At 37.3% G+C, this 23,239-nt stretch overlaps 1 protein-coding gene across 4 annotated transcripts in view; it reads left to right on the top strand.

The window, feature by feature from the left end:
* Positions 1–7,181: 7,181 nt before the first annotated feature.
* The window catches only part of LOC148048267 (sterol O-acyltransferase 2-like), a 31,359-nt gene continuing 15,301 nt past the window's right edge, over positions 7,182–23,239 (top strand). The window contains exons 1-5 of one of the 4 annotated variants that reach the window (XM_087710485.1): positions 7,182–7,335; positions 8,812–8,867; positions 9,806–9,933; positions 10,162–10,218; positions 10,782–10,889. In XM_087710485.1, the coding sequence (XP_087566611.1) occupies positions 7,245–7,335; positions 8,812–8,867; positions 9,806–9,933; positions 10,162–10,218; positions 10,782–10,889 (440 nt within the window). In that variant the 5' untranslated portion in view covers positions 7,182–7,244. Of the gene's footprint in view, positions 7,336–8,808; positions 8,868–9,805; positions 9,934–10,161; positions 10,219–10,781; positions 10,890–23,239 lie in introns of all 4 variants that reach the window. The other 3 variants (XM_087710484.1, XM_087710483.1, XM_087710486.1) reach the window with 3 other exon arrangements.

Here is a 23,239-nt window from a genome sequence, read left to right as displayed (position 1 = left end):
CCTGATCCCCCAGCCCAGTTAGAGCAGAGCCAGAGCCTGAGCCCCAGTAGCTCCAGTGCCAGCCCTTTGGAGAGCCAAGGCTGGAGCCACAGCAGCAGTGCCAGCTCTGCAGACAGATAGGACGACAAGAAGTAGGTGGGGGTGGGGGGGGAGAAAGGACAAGAAGAAGCATAAGAAACAGATTTGTAGAATTAAGATCCAAAATGGGAGGACTATCATGAATAGTGGTTGAGTGGGGTGTTGGAATTCATTATTGGAATGGGTATTTCTATGCAACATTCAACCATGTGAGCAACTTAGGAGAGACGTTTGGTTGAGATGCCTTTATTGCTTCTGGTGGACGTCCTGATTGAAATCTCTTGTGGCCTGGTTTATTCTTTTACACCATTTGGATAGTCTGCATTAATTTCTATTTCTGTTCCATTTTGTTTCTTATGTTCATGTGACACTGATGTAGAATTTCCCCCAGTTTGAACCATTTGTGTTACTTCATGAACACACTGAGGTTTCATCAATAATTACACTTCTACCGATGGGTACCTTGTTTGTGTCTTGGTGTAGAATTCTGTATCCCTTTTGAGATTCACTGTACCCCACAAGTACACTTTCCTTTGCACAAGCATCCCATCTTGTATGCTTTTCTTTTGGGGTTTGCACATAAGCTTTGCTTCCAAAAATGTTTAATGGCTTAAATTTGGGGATTTTCCATTCCACAGTTCATGTAGAGTTTTCTCAGTGGATTTTTCCGGTAGTCGATTTTGGAGATAACGTGCGGTCATATTTGCCTCCCCCATATGTGGTTGGCATATCTGCATCAAACAGCATAGTTCTTCCACTGTCACAAAGTACAATTCTTTTTTTCTGAAACTCTGTTTTGTTCTGGGTTGAATGGTACAGTATTTTGAAATATTATGCCATGCTTTCTGAGAATCGCTTGTGTGTTGTCACCTGTATATTCAGTTCCATTATCTGTGTGCATTATCTGTTGCTTATTTTCTCTGGTACTTCACTTTTGTTGTGTAACAGATATTGTGTAATATACCTGGAGTAATCATCTATAAAAAGTGAGAAAACACCTCTTCTTTCCTGAAGTCAATGTTTTCATTGAACCACAAAGATCTGGATGAATTAAGTCCACAGTTTTTTGAGCTCTGCTGTTACTCTGCTTTGGAAAGGCTTTTCTTATTATCTTTCCTTCTTTTCTTTTATATAGCACTTGCATTTCATTACTTGATCATATGGACTAATTTTTTAAAAATTATTTTAAATTTTCAAAACAAACACAACACAAAGAATCCTCCTTCTTTACATACTGTAGAAAATGTATCAGTTGGTTATAAAAAGCTTTCGTCCATCTCTTCCAATGTACCAAGATTTAAACCTGACCACATACTGGCATTTCATTTGTTATTTCTAATATCCTCCAATAACACTATAGCCTTATGGCCTATTCTTACTAAACATCAATAATATTTAGTAACAAAAATTTCTAATCCTCCTTTCCAAATCACTGTTTACATCCAATTTCCTTATGCTGTACCCATACATATGTATACATTGTTATCATTATCCCTCCTTCATTTAACTCTATCTATTATCATAGCATTTCTCCCTAATAATCAAAACTTAGCTAAAATCAACTTAGTTCTTTTTTATTAACCTTTATATATAACCAAATAATTTCTAATCTTCCTTTCATAGGTACCATTCAATATTCATATCCAATTACGACTTGTCATACCAATATATCTGTATACATTATCATTATCAGTTGTTTATTTAACCATATCTATTGTCAATAAATTTCACTAAATTTAACTAGTTTTAGATTATACACTTTCATCTATCAACCTGTATCTTTCCAGTAGCAAAACAATCTCAATCTCTTCTGCCATTTGTGGTATTAGTCTTCTAATCATCTCCTTAATCAAAGGAGGAGGAGCCAACGTCGCTACAAGATGGACATGCGATCTCAATGCTCTGAGATCACTGCTGAAACTTTTAGTGCTGGGTGGTCCAATTGGACCTAAACCATCCCGCAGAGATGGCAAACAGGAAGAATACAGCCTGCTGATCTCAGGGACACCGCAAAGTCCCTGATCGACCCAGGAGAAGTTCTGCAACATAAAAATCTTTTCTCCTATACCTCTCAGGGGTTCCCAGCTGAAAATGTATAACTTGCTAAGCAGGATAGGGAGGTCAGCCCTCTCTACCTTTGCTATCACTACCTGACACTGGTTACCTGATTGTTTCATTAAGGAACTGCAAAATTCTAACTCCAGAGGCTTTATTCCCCCCCCACCCCCAGTGAATTAGTTCTGCTGGGCTAGAGTGTGAAATTAACCTAATTAACAAGCTTCTCTTGTTAGCAGCATCTTCATCTTGAATTATGCACGGCATATCAGACATTAATACAATTGAACGAGTCCAGTGATTTTTCACGAGAAGAATCCTTTACTCCTCTGCTTGCAACAGAATACCTTATGACACCAGACTTGAAATTTTGGGCTTAGACAACTTAGAACTTTGCCATCTCCGATCTGACCTAAACGTAGTACATAAAATTATATGCTACAATGTTCTACCTGTCAGTGAATACTTCAGCTTCAGTGACGTGCGGTGAGGTTTATGGCTGGTGAGGCAACCGGGCAAAAGCTGCCCTGCCGCCCTGGCACTATGTCCGACATAGAGGCGGGATGCCATGTCCAACATAGAGGCATCCCGCCTCTATGTCGGACATAGCGCCGGGGTGGAAGGCCAGCTTTTGCCCTCTTTCAAGAGGCAAAAGCCACCCTGCCGCTAACTTTACTCCAGTCATGTAATGCGTTGATTGTGGTAAAACATTCAGTTGCTGTTATTTTTACAATGGGTTAATGTTAACAGAAGTATCATCAGCTAAATAAGAAATGTGAGCTATATGTAGAAGAATCTATTCCAAAACACTTGAAGGAACTTCAACTGTTTGTTTAAACAAATTAACAAAAAATCATGTCTTCTTTGTGGGATATTGGAAAGATTCCTGACAGCAAGTCAATGTGTCTTAAAACTTCATGGCGACTTCCTCTTTTCCATATATCAAGTAGTGAAATAATCTTTCATTTGCCTAAGGCTGAATAAGATGTATGAACATGTACTAAGGCAAAGAGGCTTCATTTTGTTATTAAGTATAAATCAAGGGATATATTGGTTTGGCTCAATTAACTAATCTATGATTTGTTTTTGGCTTAACCTATTGTATGAACACAGCAATTGTGATCTATAAATCCATAGTTTAGAACTGATTATGATGTGTAAATGAGATGTGTTACATTAGTATATTAGGCTAAGTAACTTCACATATTTTTCCCATTTTTTTTATTCAAGGAATAAAATGCAAACTCACGGAAAATAACCAAGAACAGAACAAAACTAAACAGGACAAAATTGTTTGGGGGAGGGGGCATGATTTTGTTCCTTGATTTGGCAGATATGCCATCTTAGCAAAACGTTTCAGAATCCAATCCTTAAACCTAAATCATAGTTTGCTGGTTGCCTGAAGAAATATCATCTGTTACTGAGATGGATTAGAACTAGTTAAACGCCAAGCCTACCTCGAAAGCTAGGGAAACCAAGTTTCTTAAGCGTTTTGAAGCAAATATCATTTAAAGGTCTTACTTAACTCCAAGTGATCTTTTGCATATTGGGGAGGCAAGTAGGCTAAAAACAACTCAGCCTTTTATTTCCTATCAATTCTGGCACAAGGCGATGGTTTATCCTCCCACCACCACACACACACACCAATCGCATGGAGGCTGAGGAAAATGAGAGCGGAGAATCGAGCTGCTCATTTTTCCGCAACCTGGCGGGGCAGAGGAAACGAGGTGAGGTGGGCTCAGGTGACAGCCCTTTGAAGGTGTCGCTTCTCGGGCCGAGCCCAGGTGCATATGTAACAAAGCCCATGGTAACATGGTTGCCACCGCAGTGCCGGCTGCCTGGTAACCGGGTCCTGTCTCTTTAAGCCGCCGGAGGGAGGGATGGAGGTGAAGAAATCCTTTCCACCCCAACCTCCGACCGATTCCTCTGGCACTCCCGTGGGTCACTGGGTCCCGGAGCCGTCGCCCTTTCCTTTTCCTCCTTTCGCGTGCTCACTCCCCATCCCATGCGGGTGGCGGAGGGGAAGGAGTCTCTGGTGGCTGCAGCAGCAGCAGCAGAAGCAGCAGTGGCAGCTGGAGCGCAAACCCAGGCAGCCAGCTCTGGCTCTCCCTTCCCTGAGCATGTCCCATTGCTGCTGGCGCCACTTTTGGTGAATCCGGCTGGGCGGCGGGGCTCTTGCCATCGCTGCTGCTGCTGCTGCTGCTATTGCCGCCACTGGCACCACCACCACCGGAGAGCTCACTGTTCCGAGCCACGCTCATGAGTACACATGCTATGTCCGAAATAAGCCGTGCGCTGGAGCGGCCAAAAGCCTCTTTCTTGACAGTGGGCAAAGAAAGAGGCTTTTGGCCCCTCCGGCGCTGTGTCCGCCATAGACGCGAGACGCAAGGAGTAGGTCAGGCAGGGGGTGGGTGGGCTGGCTGGGGCATCTGGCGAAGAAAGGGGAGAGGAGGAGGAGGAAAAGGGGAAGGGAACAGGACGGGGCTCCCGGTGGGGGGAGAGGAGAAAGCGAAGGGGGGCACATTGGGCAAAAGAAAGAAAGCGCCAGCCCGCCAGCAGAGGCAGGTAAAAGACCCACCTCTGCTGGCGGGCTGCCCCTCTCTTCTCAAACAAGCTGCCCTCCCTGCCTCTCCCCCTTTCCTCTCTTCTCAAACAAACTCTCTCTCAAATTGAAAGAGCGTTTGAGTGAAGTAAAGAAACAAACACACACACACACACACAAATTACTTACAATTAAAAATTACTTACAAATTACAATAATTTTGAATTCCTCCCCCTCCCTCCAACCCACATACCTTTTCCAGCTGTTTCACAGAGGATTTCAACTCTGCTCTTGTCTGCCATGATGAAAATGTGAAAATGTAAAAAGAAAAAGGCAAAAGCTGCTGAAGTCAGGCTGGGCTAGTTGCTGCTAGAATCACCATGTGGATGACTCTGCTTAACTGTTTAAAAAAAGCTTCTAAAAAAAGTGCCCTCTGCAGGAGGAGGCGAGAGAATCACGTGCCTCCTTTGCATAAGGAATTTTTCGCCTTTTAACACTTGCTTAACTCTGCTCAAGTGATCATAAAGATAGACTAAAGGAGGCACGTGGTTCTCTTGCCTCCTCCTGCAGTTAAGCACTAAGCAGAGTCATCCACTGTGACTCTGGCAGCAACTACCTCAGCCTTTTTCCTTTTAATTTTTCTTTTCTTTTCATGATGACAGTGGTGAGGCCCTGCCTCCCCTGACCGCACGTCCCTTTTCAGCTTCAACCACAACAACACATGAGCTCACAATAGATACAAACTTATGGTAAATCGCTCCAAACTTGATTGCAGAAAAGACGACTTCAGTAACAGAACTGTCAATTCCTGGAATGTACTACCTGACTCTGTGGTTTCTTCCCCAAACCCCCAAAACTTTAACCTTAGATTGTTTACTGTCGACCTCACCCCATCCCTAAGAAGTCTTTAAGGGGCGTGCATAAGTGCACCAGAGTGCCTATTGTCCCTGTCCTGATATTCCCTTGTATTTGTATCCATTTCATGTATTCAGAATCATGTTTATACATATATCTGTTATCTAATGCTTGATGAAATAAATAAATAAAATAAATAAATAAATTTTCAAGGCTGTTAGTTCTGGTTTCTTAGATTCACAAATAAAATATTGGTTGATGCTGTGTTACTGGCCATTTTCTTCTTTTGCAGTCTTTTTTCCTGTTGCTGTATCTTGCTTGTATTTGCTGTTGCTGGCTATGACCAGGCGGTTTATACTGCTGCATATATGCTTTACAGTTTATGTGCTTTACTTCTTAACTGTAACAGGAAACAGGAAACTCTGCTTAGAAGAAAAAAACATATAATATATACCATAGATCTAAATTTGAAACACTGCCATCTACTGGTAAAACCTGTAAGAACAAAAAAAAATGTACCCTTTGTTTTTTATTAAAGGCCTATTTACCTGCACTATATATATTAAGGGCCTGAAATAAAATCAGTATTGTTCTGTGTGCTGAAATTGTGACTTTTATGTATGTGCTTTTCAACACTGGCAGGTTAAAGGAATGGAAAACTGTCCCTGAAAAGTTGGCAGAATCCTGAAATCCTGCTTTCTCGTTTTAGGGTATATTATAATGAAATGCTGGACACTGAATCAGAGCCAATTGGCCAGAAGCCATCCCTTTTGGCTGCTTGTCCAATTGACCCTCATTGCAATCTGATGTAAGTGGCTTACAACAAAGGTTTTAGGTCTGTTATGCTTTAAATTCTAATGAACCTCTGAAACCCTAACTCCTTGAATGCTGTCTGTACAATTTTTATTAAGTGCCTGGGAAATAAATAGCTCTTTTTCACTGACTCTCAGATAGAATTGTTTCAATTGTAAGAAATAAATATTTCTTAGTTTGATTCAGAAAATAAAACGGATCTTGAAAACCTGGCCCCATTTCAACTTTTTTCTGTGCAAAGTTCAGCTGAAAATGTATAACTTGCTAATCAGGGTACGGAGGTCAGCTTCTCTACCTTGTCTATTAAAGTAGAATAAAATATGAATTAAAAAATATAAGAATAAAGACATAGAATAATGGGGACAGTTAGAAGTTTGCTTAAAGGAAGTGTCACCATTCACTAACTACAAGATGTTCTAGCCACTGTCTCTATGTCAAAACCTATGTCAAAAGTCCAAACCACAAGGTTCAATTAAAGTTTGTTAATGACATCTAATCCATACCTGTAACAAAAGGAGAAGTAAGATCCCATCTCCTTATAAGGCTTTCTCCTCAAGGTAACCACTAAGAAATGAGTTAAGTGTTTCCGTGTTACGCTGCCTTTGAGAATGTATAAGAACGTGTGCTTCGATAATGAAGGTTGTTTCGAACTTGCAATGCTATCCATGGGCTAGCTTTCTGAACCTGGCTGCCAAATAAACTTTTCCTGGATCCTGAGAAGTCTAAAGCCTGTCATTTTCTCCAACACTATCACTACCTGACACTAGTTATTGGTGCATTAAGGAAGTGCAAAGTTCTAACTCCAGAGGCTTTATCCCCCGCCCCCTCTCAGTGAATTAGTTCTCTGACTGCTGGGCTACAGTGTGAAATTAACCTAAGAAACTCTACTTTCAGAACCATCATGGACCCAAGAGAAATGAGCACTGGAGGCCTGAGGCAAAGAAGGTCTCAGGAGCAGACCAGGGTAGAAGAGGAAGCACAATTACTCAGTGGTAAGGGGGCATTTAAGGAGCATGGATGATATATTTTGTGCACAAATTGGGGGATATCCCTGCTGTGGATAAATTATTTGGGGATTTTCAATTAGGTTTAGGAATTAGGTAGTACTATGCAGAGATTAGCATTTTGGGAGCCTCAGCAAAAAAATCTTATATAACTTTACTAGAGAGCTGTATGTAGTGTCCCTCAAAGCTTTGGAGTCCAATCCTAAGAATCTCCTGCCATTCTAAACACCTGCTAAAAGACTGTAGAACTTGTAGTTAAAGGAATAGTGTATGCTGTATGCTACCTATCTGTATTATCTCCTTAAAACAGATATTATAAAGTAAATGTAGGGATGGAAGGGATTCTAGAACAGGAGATGATCAGATGTACATTAAAGGAAGAGGAAAGTAAAGGGAAGTTGTATCAATGTGGTTCTACAGAAAGGATGGCAGATGCAATCTTTGCTGGATTCCCAGGAGGGAAGGAGTGCTTTCACAAAGGGGTAAGGAGACAGTTCACTCCAGACATTATGTGTGAGAGAAAGAGGCTGAAGACAGCCCTTCCCTAATAGTGTATTGTAGATGCAGATAGAAGAGTCCAGGGTTTGGCAAGATTCTGTCTATAGGTCTGAAATAATAAAGAACTCAGCTGGGAAGAATCACTGCATGTCATTCTTGGTTTTGGGCCTGACATCAACCTATGAAGTGGGGCAGAGAGGCAAGCAACCGATAATGATTGATTCACACATCAGTAAGAAACAATATGGAAAATTATGACAAAAAAAGATCAGGAATTATGCATGAAGAGCAGGTGTGCCTTTAATATTTGTCCGGAAATGCTAAAGTCCATCTTTCAAAGACAAAACAATGCAAGCATTTAGTTGAAGGAAACAAGGAACATCTTAGTTAACTAGTTACAAACAAAACATTTGGAAATTTTCATCACAAGACCATAACACGCTTGTTAAGTGAATCTGTCTTCCCCATCGACTTTGCTTTTCAGAAGGTCGCAAAAGGGGACCCCAGTACACTGCAACCGTCAAATACATGCCAGCTGCTAAATGTCCAAATTTTAATCCCGTGCCCATGGGGATGCTGCAATGGTTGTAAGTGTGAAAAATGGTCATAGTCCCATTGGAACTTCAAACAGTCACTAAATGAATGGTTGTAAGTTGAGAACTACCAGTACTACACTCTAATATTTGTCAGACGTTCTGGCAATATTCCTTCCTCCTTATCTACTAAAATGATATAAAGTTTTATGCTGCTTTACTTGGTAATTAAGGAAAGTAGAATTATAGGATAAACACAGACTTCCCAATCTGTTGGTTAAAAGAGGTTACTATAGTGTGGAAATCTGTTTTTTTTAAAGGCTACAAAACTGTATTAAAACCATATGCTGTATAAAATTCTTCAGAAGCCTGGTAGAGATAGTTTTGAAGTAGAGATGCTTTTAAAGTGAAGCTGTTTCTAATTCTCTAGCAGAAGCTGAACACTGGGAGAAAATTAATGCCCACATCCAATGGAAGAGACACCTGGAGGTAATAATAGATATCATAATAATAGGTAATAATAAAAGTAGGAGGAAGATAGTACTAGAGAAACAAATATTCTCCCTAAATGATGAATTACCAACAATGATGAAAATGGTCAATTCTATGGCTCCACAGTCCCATGGTCTCTATACTTGTCATAGAGGATTATGTTTATTAGGTTTTCTGAGCAAGGGAGCTTCTGTAACAGATCAAAGAAGGGAAGCAACTGGATACACAGTTATAGCTAATTGGTGGCGTGACCCGTCAAAACCGCGGTAGACAAAACCGCGCTCGACGAAAGCGTGTACCTGACGTCATCAGCAGCGCGACGGAAAAAAAAAATTAAATTGAAATTAAAATAAAATTCACATAAAGGTAAGGGTTAGGTTTAGGGTTAGGGTTAGAGTTAGGTTAAGGGTTAGGGTTAGGTTTAGGGTTACGTTAAGCGTTAGGGTTAGGTTTAGCGTTAGGTTAAGGATTAGCCTTAGGTTTAGCGTTAGGTTAAGGGTTAGGTTTAGGGTTAGGTTTAGGGTTAGGTTTAGGGTTAGGTTTGGGGGGGTTAGGGTAAGGTTTTCGCTTTAATTTTAAATTTACCGCTCACAGCGCGATGTTTTCGTCGCGCTGTGATTACGTCACGTACGCGCTTTCGTCGAGCGCGCTTTTGTCTACCGCGGTTTTGTGGTGGAACCATTGGTGGAGGAGAGCTGCCACTGCCTGAGGCAATCTAAGCTGTGATTAGTTGCTGTGTGCTCTCTGCAATTTACCTCATGATGTTCCTAATGTAAATATATTTAGTTATATAAAACTGCAAGTTCAGTGTTAGCATCTCTGACTCCATTTGGACATCATCTGTGCAATTCCCTAACAGTGTCCATCACCTAAATGCATTCTAGGAATCTATGACAGGCCTGGGCATCATTAAATTCCCTCTGTTTTGTTGGTAGGTAATGAAGGCGAAGGTACTAGAACAGGTACACAGTCAGCTGAGTGATCTCTTAGATAAGGCCTTGGAAGAAACAGCTCATTCCAGACCCCAGCAATTGAGCGTCATCCCAGCAAAGAAGCAAAGCAGGTGGAAGCGGTTCCTGGCAATTGATTTTACACAGGGATGGGGAAAATAGAGTCATCAGGCAGTGCTGGCTCAATGGCCTTGAAACAGAAATGAGCACCGCCTCCTATAGTCATCACTGACTGTGGAGTAAAATCCTCAGGGACTCTTACCTTTACCCCCTTTCTCAGAGGTGAGAAGGGTTTTGAGAGAGATACTAAATATTACCTGCTTTGAAATCTTATCTTGCAGAGAGAAGGGTCAGCTACTGAAGAAGAAAGTCTTTGTCCCTCAACGGTCCTTGTTTGAGTAAGTATGGCTATGGTATGAACAAGACTTAGTCAGAGGGACAATGTACAAAGTAGCCGGATCTTTAAGGCCTCAGGTTCCAAAAGTGTCCTTGGGCAACTATTCCACTGTTGATGAAGAACAAGAGTTTGAAACAGCCCAATAAGGACTGAACATGCTCCATAGCCACACAATGCTGAGAGTCTTTGGTGGGTGCCAGGAGAGTATAAAAAGAATAGATACTTGTGATGGGAAACAAAATGAAGTATTTTTGAAAGCATTAGGTTAATTAGCACAATAGTCCATAGAGTTATTAATAGCATATTAGAATAAGGCTGTTTGTATTTCTAGCAGGAGTGAGATTCCTGCTTGGTCCAAGGGCTCAATTGCAGTCATATGTTGAGGACTACCTGTATATCTGTAGAGATGGAAACACACACACACCCAGCCACTTAAATGTTATTTCTTTTGTACAAGTGAAATTACAAGTTTTTGCACAGAACACTAAATGAAAATCTTTGTTTCCCAACTGCCCAACTCACCCAACTTCTATTACTTGCTGGCAACTTGTCTCTCTTTTACAGCACGTTGCTGGAGGTGGAACATTTCCGCACAATCCATCACATATTTGTGGCCATGCTCTGTATCTTTGTCCTCAAACAAATCACTGTGGATTCCATCGATGAAGGACGGTATGATCCAGAAAAGGGGGCAGGATAGAAAGGCTGTTCTCTGATGTATGCTAATTCTGGGGAGAATGTGGGATATGATGCTATTTGTTTTGTGCTAAGGAACACAGTAGTAATCCTAAAAGCACATTTACCTAATCTTTAAACTTAGGTTCCATCCAAAGTTTAACATCCTTGGGGCCTTGCAGGCAGCTTGACCCTGGTGCATCTCCTCCCACTTGTCACTGTTCATCTACTAGCTGAAAAGAAAATTGAATTTGTTCTTCTCCTTGTCTTTGTGCTCCTGTTAAACAGTAACACTTGGGACACTCCTATGTCCGCCTAGAGATTAAGCCTAAGTGAGGAATGCCTCCATTGGTGCCACCTTTGCTAGTCATCTAAACAATCTCCTCTATGCTAGTCATCTAGTTACACAGATACACTTTTTGTACCCTCCTTCTGAATGAATTTTGTTACTTTTGGGGTCTTTCTGTGCACGTGTTCATGGCTCACCATATGTGTTGTGTCACATTATATGCATCTGCCATTTGTTGTCATGATTTGTATTTGTATTATATTCCATTCCATTTGACCAGTGGTCAAAACAATGAATAAATTGATTTTGACTGATTGACTTTAAAGAAAATCAGGGTAAATTTACTATTAATAAAGGAATGGAAAAATGTAGAAAATAGGAACAGTGAAAGATATTACATGAAGGAAACTAATCCTTTTGGAGAGGATGGGATATGAAAAAATCTGAATGACCATGTGATGGTGGCAGGGAGATATACAAATATTTGCTGTATCACCTATATTTCAGGTGGATTTTTGTAATCCAGATCCAGTAGCCGTAGGAAGGAAAAACATAAGGATTTAATCAGGGTTAGTCATCGGGACCAGAGGTTTAGTCTTACGAGTTTTGGACTCGTGCTGGAGCCCATCTTCATGGAACTTCTCTCTCACCAGAACATTTGAGTGACGCCAACCTAAGAGAATATAGGAGCATTAGACTCTATATTCAACAGATCAGAGGTAGAAGAGCCAGAAAAACATGCCATTAGTTAGGCAAAAGTATTGGCAATGCTCATTGCACACAAACCAAACAATCAGTTCTGTCCAATGGAGCAACACACCTTAAAAGACCTGGAAAACAAACCAACAAACATTCAGGTGAGAGAGGAGTTCCCTGAGGATGAGCTCCAGCACGAGTCTGAAGCTTGGAAGATCAAACCTCCAGTCCCGGCAATTGACCCTGATTGAATCCCCCAACATTATCCTGGGATACGTATTTTTGCCTTCATTCATGGGAAGTCTCCATCTACCTATGAAAAATCTGGTTCTGGCATCATTCCAGCCTTTTGGCCATTCTACTCACTGTAATGTTTATTTGTTTTTAATGCTGTATGCTGCCATGGACCACTTTTTAATTGGGAAGCCTTACAAATGAAATAATTCCTCAAAGGAAAAGAAGGAGAAGGAAATGTCCATGATAGGCAAATCCTTGAAATCACCAGCAGTTCTGTAGAAGCTGAAGCATTGTTAGAAGTTCTGCTTTATTCTATAGAAATGGTAGAGGGTTATTATACAGCCATACAGATTGGTAGCACAGTATGGTTATGTAGCCATACAGATCAAATAAAGTGTATAGTGTATAGTCATTATGGGCCTTGCTGCTTAATGGTTTCAACTGTCACAACTGTTGCAGGAAACTCCTCAGAACATAAGGGAACCATAGATTATAACCATAGGTGCTAAGTAAACACTGCCATCTTCTGGCTGATTAATTCTGTAGTTGGAATACATTCTAACATGTATTGGAACAAGCATGAAGCGGATCAAGGAAGGAGTCCAATAGAAGACAGAGAGCCAAGCTCACAGTCACAGTCAGGGATCTAATTGGGTCACTTTGGGTTAGTTGATCAATCTCTCAGCTTTCACTGGGGATAAGATCAGGAGGAAAGTCCAGGTATTTCACCTTGAATTTTCAAAATGGAAGATTTACAGGTAATAAATGTCTTATACAATTACCTAAGCTCCACATGAACTGTAGAAAGCTCAGGGGGATGTACAAAAAAAGGATTGGACATTATTCTGATAGGAATGTTGAGTAATGTTCCTAATATGACAGGCCCTTCAAAAAACCTTGCAGTCCTCTATTCCTGATCCATTTAAATTCTGCTAGGAACCTTTTTGTGGGTCTAATATTTAAGGATGAGCAATAGTTGAAATTATGAAGGTTATGAAACAAAGATTATGAAACAAAACAAGATTATGAAACAAATGAGGGGAACTGTCTAAAGTCTGAAGCTTGGAAGATCAAGCCTCCAGTCCTGGCAATTGATCCTGATTGAATCCCCCAACATTATCCTGGGGAACATATTTTTGCCTTCATTCATGGGAAGTCTCCATCTACCTATGAAAAATCTGGTTCTGGAATTATTCCAGCCTTTTGCCCATTCTGCTCATAGTAATGTTTATTTGTTTTTATTTTTGTTTTTTAATTTTTTAATTTTTAGACATAAAAGACCAACAATACATAACATATAAAACTCTCATCCATTACTTACAACGTTGTTTGGTTACAAGCGTTTGTGCATCCATATTTTCAATTACACATACTATCACTAAATTTCCATCGAATATAATTAAGGACCTCACTTTCATTGTACATCATGTATTCAGTTACAATTAATATTCCTTCCTTTTAAGCAAACATAATTCCCTTACATCCTTAATTATCTATTTAATAACAATATACCTTTATATAATCACCTATCTCATTCTAGTTATTTTTACAGTTTCTTACAATTTTCCAATTGTTTATGTTTATACATCACTACTTTTGATTATGCATAGTCTCGCCAATCATTCATCACCCATCAAGAATGCTTATGTTCATTGTTGTTCTTGTGCATCATACATTCAAGCACAAATGTTATTCCTTCGTTTTTAAACAGAATGTTCTTAATATTCACTTCATACATGTACTAATCTTTCATTACTTCCTTATTAAACTGTTTAACAACAAAATATCTTTATAATATACATCACTACTTACAATTATCCATAATATCACCAATCATCTATCAAATATATACATAGGTTCATTATTATCCTTATCCTTCATTTTAGAACAAAATATTCTAAATTATTCTATATGTGTGTGTGTGTGTGTGTGTGTGTGTGTGTGTGTGTGTATATATATATATATATATGTATGTATGTATATATATATATATATATATATATATATATATATATATATATATATATATATATATATATATATATAAAGTCTTTCATTGTACCATTATTAGATTTATAGATTTATTAAATATATTTATTTAACAACAAAATGCCTTTGTATTATCACTTATCTCCTTCAATTGAAACATGAATAAAACATTTTTCATTTCCAGGTTTTTTTTATCTAGCCACTGATAAAACAAGTCCCATATCTTATAGAATTGCTCATCTTCTTGTTCTCTAATTTCAAATGTCAATTTACTCATTTCAACACACTCCATTATTTTTCGAATAACTTCCTCCTGTTTCATATTTTCTCATTTTTCCAGGTTTTTGCAAATACAATCTAGCTGCTGTTAAACCGTTTACAATCAGATATTTCAAGTCTTTATTGTACGTTTCTGGTATAATGCCCAATAAAAAAATATCTCTGGTTTAAAGAGTTTAGGTATCATTTTCTCCAACCACATGTGGATTTTAGTCCAGTATCTTTTGGCTTCAGTGCAAGTCCACCACATGTGGTAATATGAGTCCAACACTTTTCCGACTTATTCTTGAACATTCTTGCAATTCTCGTTGGGGGTAGGTGCCACCTGTAAAACATCCTATACAAATTTTCTTTATATGCAGTTGACATTGTCATTTTATAATTTTGAGACCACAATTTCTGCCATTTCTCTAACTCAATCCCATGTCCAAAATTTCCCCCCCCCAAGCTATCATAGTTTCTTTGACTTGTTCCTCTTATAGTTTAACCTCTAATAGATATCCATAAAATTTTTAATTACTTTTTCATCAGTACCTGTTAAAATTTTATCTAGCTCAGTTATTTTGTTGTAAAGACCTTCTGATTTTCTATCCTCATTATATCTAGAGTGTATCTGCACATATGAATACCAATTCATTTCTATTCCTTCTTGTTTCAACTCTTGCATAGATTTGATTTCCCCCTCTGCATTCAATATTTCAACATATCTAACTGTTTTTTCCTTTTATATATTATTGGATATGAATAGGTTTCAATGGTTGATATCCAGACTGGAGTTTTTAAGTAATGTCACCTTTTAACCTTCTCCCAATTTAATAGCAAAGCCTCCCTCATATAATGTCTTCTAAAATAACCATGTGCTTTGGTTCCCTTATACCATAAAAAAGCATGCCATTCCAACAGTAAATCGTGACACTCTACATTCAATAATCTAGAATTTCTTAGTGTTATCCACTCCTTAATCCACATCAGGTTTGTTGCCTGGTAATATAGCTCCCAGTCAGGTAAGACCAATCCTCCTCTTATTCTAGCATCTTGTAGCAATTTGAGTTTTATTCTTGCTTTTTTCCCCTGCCAGATAAACTTCAAAACTATTGTTTAAATCTTCAAAAAAGTCCTTCCCCAATCTGATTGGGATTGTCTGGAACAGATATAAAATTCTGGGTAATTTTATTATTTTTAAATTTTAAATTTTATTTGCACACAAACCAAACAATTTTATTATTTTTAAATTTTAAATTTTATTTGCACACAAACCAAACAATCAGTTCTGTCCAATGGAGCAACACACCTTAAAAGACCTGGAAAACAAACCAACAAACATTCAGGTGAGAGAGGAGTTCCCTGAGGATGAGCTCCAGCACGAGTCTGAAGCTTGGAAGATCAAACCTCCAGTCCCGGCAATTGACCCTGATTGAATCCCCCAACATTATCCTGGGATACGTATTTTTGCCTTCATTCATGGGAAGTCTCCATCTACCTATGAAAAATCTGGTTCTGGCATCATTCCAGCCTTTTGGCCATTCTACTCACTGTAATGTTTATTTGTTTTTAATGCTGTATGCTGCCATGGACCACTTTTTAATTGGGAAGCCTTACAAATGAAATAATTCCTCAAAGGAAAAGAAGGAGAAGGAAATGTCCATGATAGGCAAATCCTTGAAATCACCAGCAGTTCTGTAGAAGCTGAAGCATTGTTAGAAGTTCTGCTTTATTCTATAGAAATGGTAGAGGGTTATTATACAGCCATACAGATTGGTAGCACAGTATGGTTATGTAGCCATACAGATCAAATAAAGTGTATAGTGTATAGTCATTATGGGCCTTGCTGCTTAATGGTTTCAACTGTCACAACTGTTGCAGGAAACTCCTCAGAACATAAGGGAACCATAGATTATAACCATAGGTGCTAAGTAAACACTGCCATCTTCTGGCTGATTAATTCTGTAGTTGGAATACATTCTAACATGTATTGGAACAAGCATGAAGCGGATCAAGGAAGGAGTCCAATAGAAGACAGAGAGCCAAGCTCACAGTCACAGTCAGGGATCTAATTGGGTCACTTTGGGTTAGTTGATCAATCTCTCAGCTTTCACTGGGGATAAGATCAGGAGGAAAGTCCAGGTATTTCACCTTGAATTTTCAAAATGGAAGATTTACAGGTAATAAATGTCTTATACAATTACCTAAGCTCCACATGAACTGTAGAAAGCTCAGGGGGATGTACAAAAAAAGGATTGGACATTATTCTGATAATGTTCCTAATATGACAGGCCCTTCAAAAAACCTTGCAGTCCTCTATTCCTGATCCATTTAAATTCTGCTAGGAACCTTTTTGTGGGTCCAATATTTAAGGATGAGCAATAGTTGAAATTATGAAGGTTATGAAACAAAGATTATGAAACAAAACAAGATTATGAAACAAATGAGGGGAACTGTCTAAAGTCTGAAGCTTGGAAGATCAAGCCTCCAGTCCTGGCAATTGATCCTGATTGAATCCCCCAACATTATCCTGGGGAACATATTTTTGCCTTCATTCATGGGAAGTCTCCATCTACCTATGAAAAATCTGGTTCTGGAATTATTCCAGCCTTTTGCCCATTCTGCTCATAGTAATGTTTATTTGTTTTTATTTTTGTTTTTTAATTTTTTAATTTTTAGACATAAAAGACCAACAATACATAACATATAAAACTCTCATCCATTACTTACAACGTTGTTTGGTTACAAGCGTTTGTGCATCCATATTTTCAATTACACATACTATCACTAAATTTCCATCGAATATAATTAAGGACCTCACTTTCATTGTACATCATGTATTCAGTTACAATTAATATTCCTTCCTTTTAAGCAAACATAATTCCCTTACATCCTTAATTATCTATTTAATAACAATATACCTTTATATAATCACCTATCTCATTCTAGTTATTTTTACAGTTTCTTACAATTTTCCAATTGTTTATGTTTATACATCACTACTTTTGATTATGCATAGTCTCGCCAATCATTCATCACCCATCAAGAATGCTTATGTTCATTGTTGTTCTTGTGCATCATACATTCAAGCACAAATGTTATTCCTTCGTTTTTAAACAGAATGTTCTTAATATTCACTTCATACATGTACTAATCTTTCATTACTTCCTTATTAAACTGTTTAACAACAAAATATCTTTATAATATACATCACTACTTACAATTATCCATAATATCACCAATCATCTATCAAATATATACATAGGTTCATTATTATCCTTATCCTTCATTTTAGAACAAAATATTCTAAATTATTCTATATGTGTGTGTGTGTGTGTGTGTGTGTGTGTGTGTGTGTGTATATATATATATATATATGTATGTATGTATATATATATATATATATATATATATATATATATATATATATATATATATATATATATATAAAGTCTTTCATTGTACCATTATTAGATTTATAGATTTATTAAATATATTTATTTAACAACAAAATGCCTTTGTATTATCACTTATCTCCTTCAATTGAAACATGAATAAAACATTTTTCATTTCCAGGTTTTTTTTATCTAGCCACTGATAAAACAAGTCCCATATCTTATAGAATTGCTCATCTTCTTGTTCTCTAATTTCAAATGTCAATTTACTCATTTCAACACACTCCATTATTTTTCGAATAACTTCCTCCTGTTTCATATTTTCTCATTTTTCCAGGTTTTTGCAAATACAATCTAGCTGCTGTTAAACCGTTTACAATCAGATATTTCAAGTCTTTATTGTACGTTTCTGGTATAATGCCCAATAAAAAAATATCTCTGGTTTAAAGAGTTTAGGTATCATTTTCTCCAACCACATGTGGATTTTAGTCCAGTATCTTTTGGCTTCAGTGCAAGTCCACCACATGTGGTAATATGAGTCCAACACTTTTCCGACTTATTCTTGAACATTCTTGCAATTCTCGTTGGGGGTAGGTGCCACCTGTAAAACATCCTATACAAATTTTCTTTATATGCAGTTGACATTGTCATTTTATAATTTTGAGACCACAATTTCTGCCATTTCTCTAACTCAATCCCATGTCCAAAATTTCCCCCCCCCAAGCTATCATAGTTTCTTTGACTTGTTCCTCTTATAGTTTAACCTCTAATAGATATCCATAAAATTTTTAATTACTTTTTCATCAGTACCTGTTAAAATTTTATCTAGCTCAGTTATTTTGTTGTAAAGACCTTCTGATTTTCTATCCTCATTATATCTAGAGTGTATCTGCACATATGAATACCAATTCATTTCTATTCCTTCTTGTTTCAACTCTTGCATAGATTTGATTTCCCCCTCTGCATTCAATATTTCAACATATCTAACTGTTTTTTCCTTTTATATATTATTGGATATGAATAGGTTTCAATGGTTGATATCCAGACTGGAGTTTTTAAGTAATGTCACCTTTTAACCTTCTCCCAATTTAATAGCAAAGCCTCCCTCATATAATGTCTTCTAAAATAACCATGTGCTTTGGTTCCCTTATACCATAAAAAAGCATGCCATTCCAACAGTAAATCGTGACACTCTACATTCAATAATCTAGAATTTCTTAGTGTTATCCACTCCTTAATCCACATCAGGTTTGTTGCCTGGTAATATAGCTCCCAGTCAGGTAAGACCAATCCTCCTCTTATTCTAGCATCTTGTAGCAATTTGAGTTTTATTCTTGCTTTTTTCCCCTGCCAGATAAACTTCAAAACTATTGTTTAAATCTTCAAAAAAGTCCTTCCCCAATCTGATTGGGATTGTCTGGAACAGATATAAAATTCTGGGTAAAATGTTCATTGTAATTGTAGAAATTCTTCCTACCATTGATAGTTGTAGGTTTTCCCATTTCATCAAGTCAGTCGCAATTTGCTGCTTCAGTCTAATATAATTGTCCTCCTTAAGAGTGCTGCATCTAGCTGTTAGGTATATCCCCAAATATTTAACCTTGTTTGTGACTTGAATCTGCAAAACTTCCGCCAATTCTTCCTTTTGTCTTAATGGTATGTTCTACGTCAAAATCTTTGTTTTATCTTTCTTTATTTTCAAGCTACTTTTCCATACTACTCTATTCTTTATAACAATTTGGGTGCTGTCTCTGATGGGTCCTCAGGAATAAAAACCAAAATCATCTGCAAACGCTTGTAGCTTGTATTCCTCTTTTTTAATTCTCATTACTTTTATTTCTTCTTCTTCTCTAATCTTTCTGTTTAAAACTTCTAATGTTAAGAGAAAAAGTAACAGTGATAGTGGGTAGCCTTGTCTCGTACCTCTCTTTATTTCAATAGAATCTGTCAGTTCTCCATTTACCATTATCTTTGCTGTTTGTTTATGATATACCATTTGTATTGTTTGAATAAATTTCTTGCCAAAATCCATCTGTTCCAATTGTAGGAACATAAATCGCCAATTCACGTTGTCAAAAGCCTTCTGTGCATCAAGAAACATCAAAGCCATTTGTTTTTCGGGATGGGCCTCATAATACTCCAAAGTATCCAAAATCATTCTCATATTATCTTTGACTTGTCTCTTTGGTAAAAAAAACCATTTTGAGTGGATAAAACTATTTAAGTATTTTTTAAAGTCTCTCTGCCAGTATAGATGCAAATAATTTATAATCTGAATTTAATAAGGAAATTGGTCTACAGTTCTTAGTTTGTGTTAAATCAGTCTCCTCTTTGGGTAGCATTGCAATTTATGCTTCTGACCATGATTAAGATATTCTATTCTCAGACATCACTTCATTCATAACTTCTAAAAGCCGGAGAGACAAGGATTCCTCAAGTGTTTTGTAGAATTCCACTGGTAATCTATCCGGTCCCAGGGCCTTTCCATTATTTTGTTTTTTAAGTACTTCCATTAGCTCCATCTTCGTTATTTTACCTTCCAACATTGTTCTAGTTTCGTCTGGTATCTGGGGAAGATTAGTGTCCTGTAAATATTTTTTAACTCCTTCCTTTTCTATTTTCTCTTGTTCATACAGCTTAGAATAATAGTCTTGTATAATTTTCTTCTTCTCGGCATTTCCATATTGAATTTGTCCTTGCTCATCTCTTAACAGTAATATTTTCTTTGCTTCTCTCTCTTTTTTCAGTTTATATGCCAACCATCTGCCTGGCTTGTTTGCATTTTCAAAGCAGTTCTGTTTAACACCTCTTATTTTTTGTGCCAATTCTTCCTTTTCCAGTTGATTCATTTTGTGTTTAATTGTGTCCATTTTTATTTTAACATCTTTTTTTTTGTGGAGATATCTGTAGCTCTTTTTCAAGTATCTTATAGTCATTCTCTAAACCTTTATTAGTTTATCTTTTCTTTAAATTTTTCTTCCTTGTGTAATCTATTATCAGACCTCTAGTAACGGCCTTCACTGTATCCCAAAGATTCTGCATTGATATATCTTCTTTTCTATTTTCTTTAAAGGAAAAAGTCAGTTCTTTTTCCATTGTATGTACAAAGTATTTTTCTTTCAATATAGTATTGTTTAGTGTCCATCTAGATCTTGTCCTTTGGCCTTTCCATTTGATAGTGATTGGATTATGATCTGCCCAGGTGCTTGTTTCAATATCAACCTCATGTACGTTACAAATCAATTCCGTTGAGGCCCATATCATATCAATTCTGGAAAATGATGAATGTCTATTTGAATAAAAAGTATATTGTTCTTTTGTAGGGTTTCTTTCTCTCCAAATATCTTTTAAATTTGTTTCATCTATCATCCTGAAAAAGGATTTCAGAAGCAATTTTCTATTAAACTTTGTTGTTTTGTAATCCATGTTCTGGTTTACAATGCCATTGAAATCTCCCGTCATACAAATATCAACATAGTCCAAGTCAGAAATTTTTTTGTGTAGTTTTTTGTAAAATTCATCTTGTTTTTCATTGGGTGCATAAATTGCAATTAAGAATATTTTTTTGATATTGTCCATAATTTCCACCATCAAGATTCTTCCCTCTTCATCTGCATAAATTAGTTTTGCTGGAATTTTATCTTTAATGTAGAAGATCATTCCTCTTTTCTTACAATTCGCCAATGTAGTAAACACTTTCCCAAGCTTTGGTTGTACTAGTAGATGCTCATGTCTCTTTTGAATATGCACTTCTTGTAGGCAGATTATGTCAAGTTTTAACTTTTCTAATTTGTGGAATACTTTCCTTCTTTTAATTGCTGAATTAAGTCCATTTATATTAATTGTGACCATTTTTTTCCTCCATGTTTATACTTTATATGTAGGATTTATGGCTCTAGTTGATCTGGGTTCTCGTTGTTCTCTGGGATTTACGCCTCCCACCGCGCCTTCTTCTGTATCAATTCCACCTACAGCGCTTTCTATTTTTTCAATCTCGATTATGGGTGCCTCCAGTAGTTGTACCAATAGTTCTTCTTTTCCAGTTTTCTCAGCCATTCCTCTGAAGTGTTCTGCGTAGAAAGCTTCTGCCTTATTGATTGTATCAATTCTGTATCTTTGTCCTTGCCATGCAAATATTAAACCTTCCAGTATGAGCCATCTATAATTAACACCTTTCTTGAGCAGTATCTTAGTCAAAAATTGATATTCTCTTCTCTTCTCTCTCACTCTTCTTGGAATTTGTTTCAGAACTACAATCTCCTTGCCTTTATATTCCAGTTATCTGTCTCTCATTTTCTGTAATATTTGTAGCTTAGTTGCTTTCTTACTAAATCTTACGTGGACTTCCCTTGGGAGGGCATTTCTCGTTGCATATCTTGTATGCACTCAGAACACTTCATCTATGCCATCCATCATCCTCTCTTTGGATATCTCTAATACGTTTGTCAAAATTTCGGATATTATTTGTACTAGGTTCTCGCCTCTTTCTTCTTCTATGCTTTGAAATCTTAAGAAAAATTCAGACCAATCCATCGCCCATCCTAATATTCCACTGCTCTCTTTTTTCATGTCGCTCAATCTGCTGTCAAACTCCTCAGCCTTCTTCTCTTCTTGTTTAACCTTTTCTTCTATTTTTTGCATTCTGTCCTCATATTTCATCATCCATTGTTGCATGTTTTCTATTTTTCCTTCTGTTTTAGCTGTCTTTTGTTCTATGTGTTCTGTTCCTTGCTCTATTGTCTCAATTCTTTTTTCTATACTCTCAGTCCTCTTTACAATGGTGTCTAACTTCTCATCATTGCTATCAGTTCCTGCTTGCAAATTCTGTATCCCTTGCATAATTGCCTCTAGAGTTATTCCCTTCTCTTTTTCCTGTTGAAGCATTGTCTGTATTGATCTTTGTCCTCCTGCAGGTGAGGAGGCAGGGGTTGTTGTTGTGAAACCAACAGGTGTTATCTTTCTACTCATCTTCTAAGTCTTTTTTCTTTTTATATTTTAGTCCAATTAATATCAAGTAGTGTAAAAGTCGCAAAACACCACTATAGTATTACAAAAATTAAGTGTCAACTATAAAAGAACAGAATTTTGAACAAAATGAAAAAAGAAAAAAAGAAGAGAGAGGGGGGAAAAAGATTCCTTACTTAAAAAAAGAAACAATTCTTCAGTCCAATTCACTTAAGGTTTAAAACAAGCCATCCATATGTCTCCAATATCTTCAAAAGGAAAAGAGAGCAAAGAAAAAAAAAGGAATCAATACTTCAGAGCTTCAGTGGACAAAAAGGAGTCAAGGAAAAAAATCACCACCTCCCTAGCAAAATAAGCACTGCCACCAAAAAAGAGAAAAAAAGATTCAAAGTTTTTTTTAAAGATAAAAGTCTTTCCAAGGTCACTCTGAGCTTTGCCTTAGAGCTTCTGTTTATTCCAAAGTAGGTTTCCGGATACTGAAAGTTTCCACAGGAAACAGCTGTATAAACAATTGT

This window comes from Thamnophis sirtalis, unplaced genomic scaffold (genome assembly GCF_051295495.1).
Source record: "Thamnophis sirtalis isolate CommonGarterSnake01/CBP01778 unplaced genomic scaffold, rThaSir2_p1.2 scaffold_3, whole genome shotgun sequence".
NCBI lineage: Eukaryota > Metazoa > Chordata > Lepidosauria > Squamata > Natricidae > Thamnophis > Thamnophis sirtalis.
This window is presented reverse-complemented; position numbering and strand designations above follow the sequence as displayed.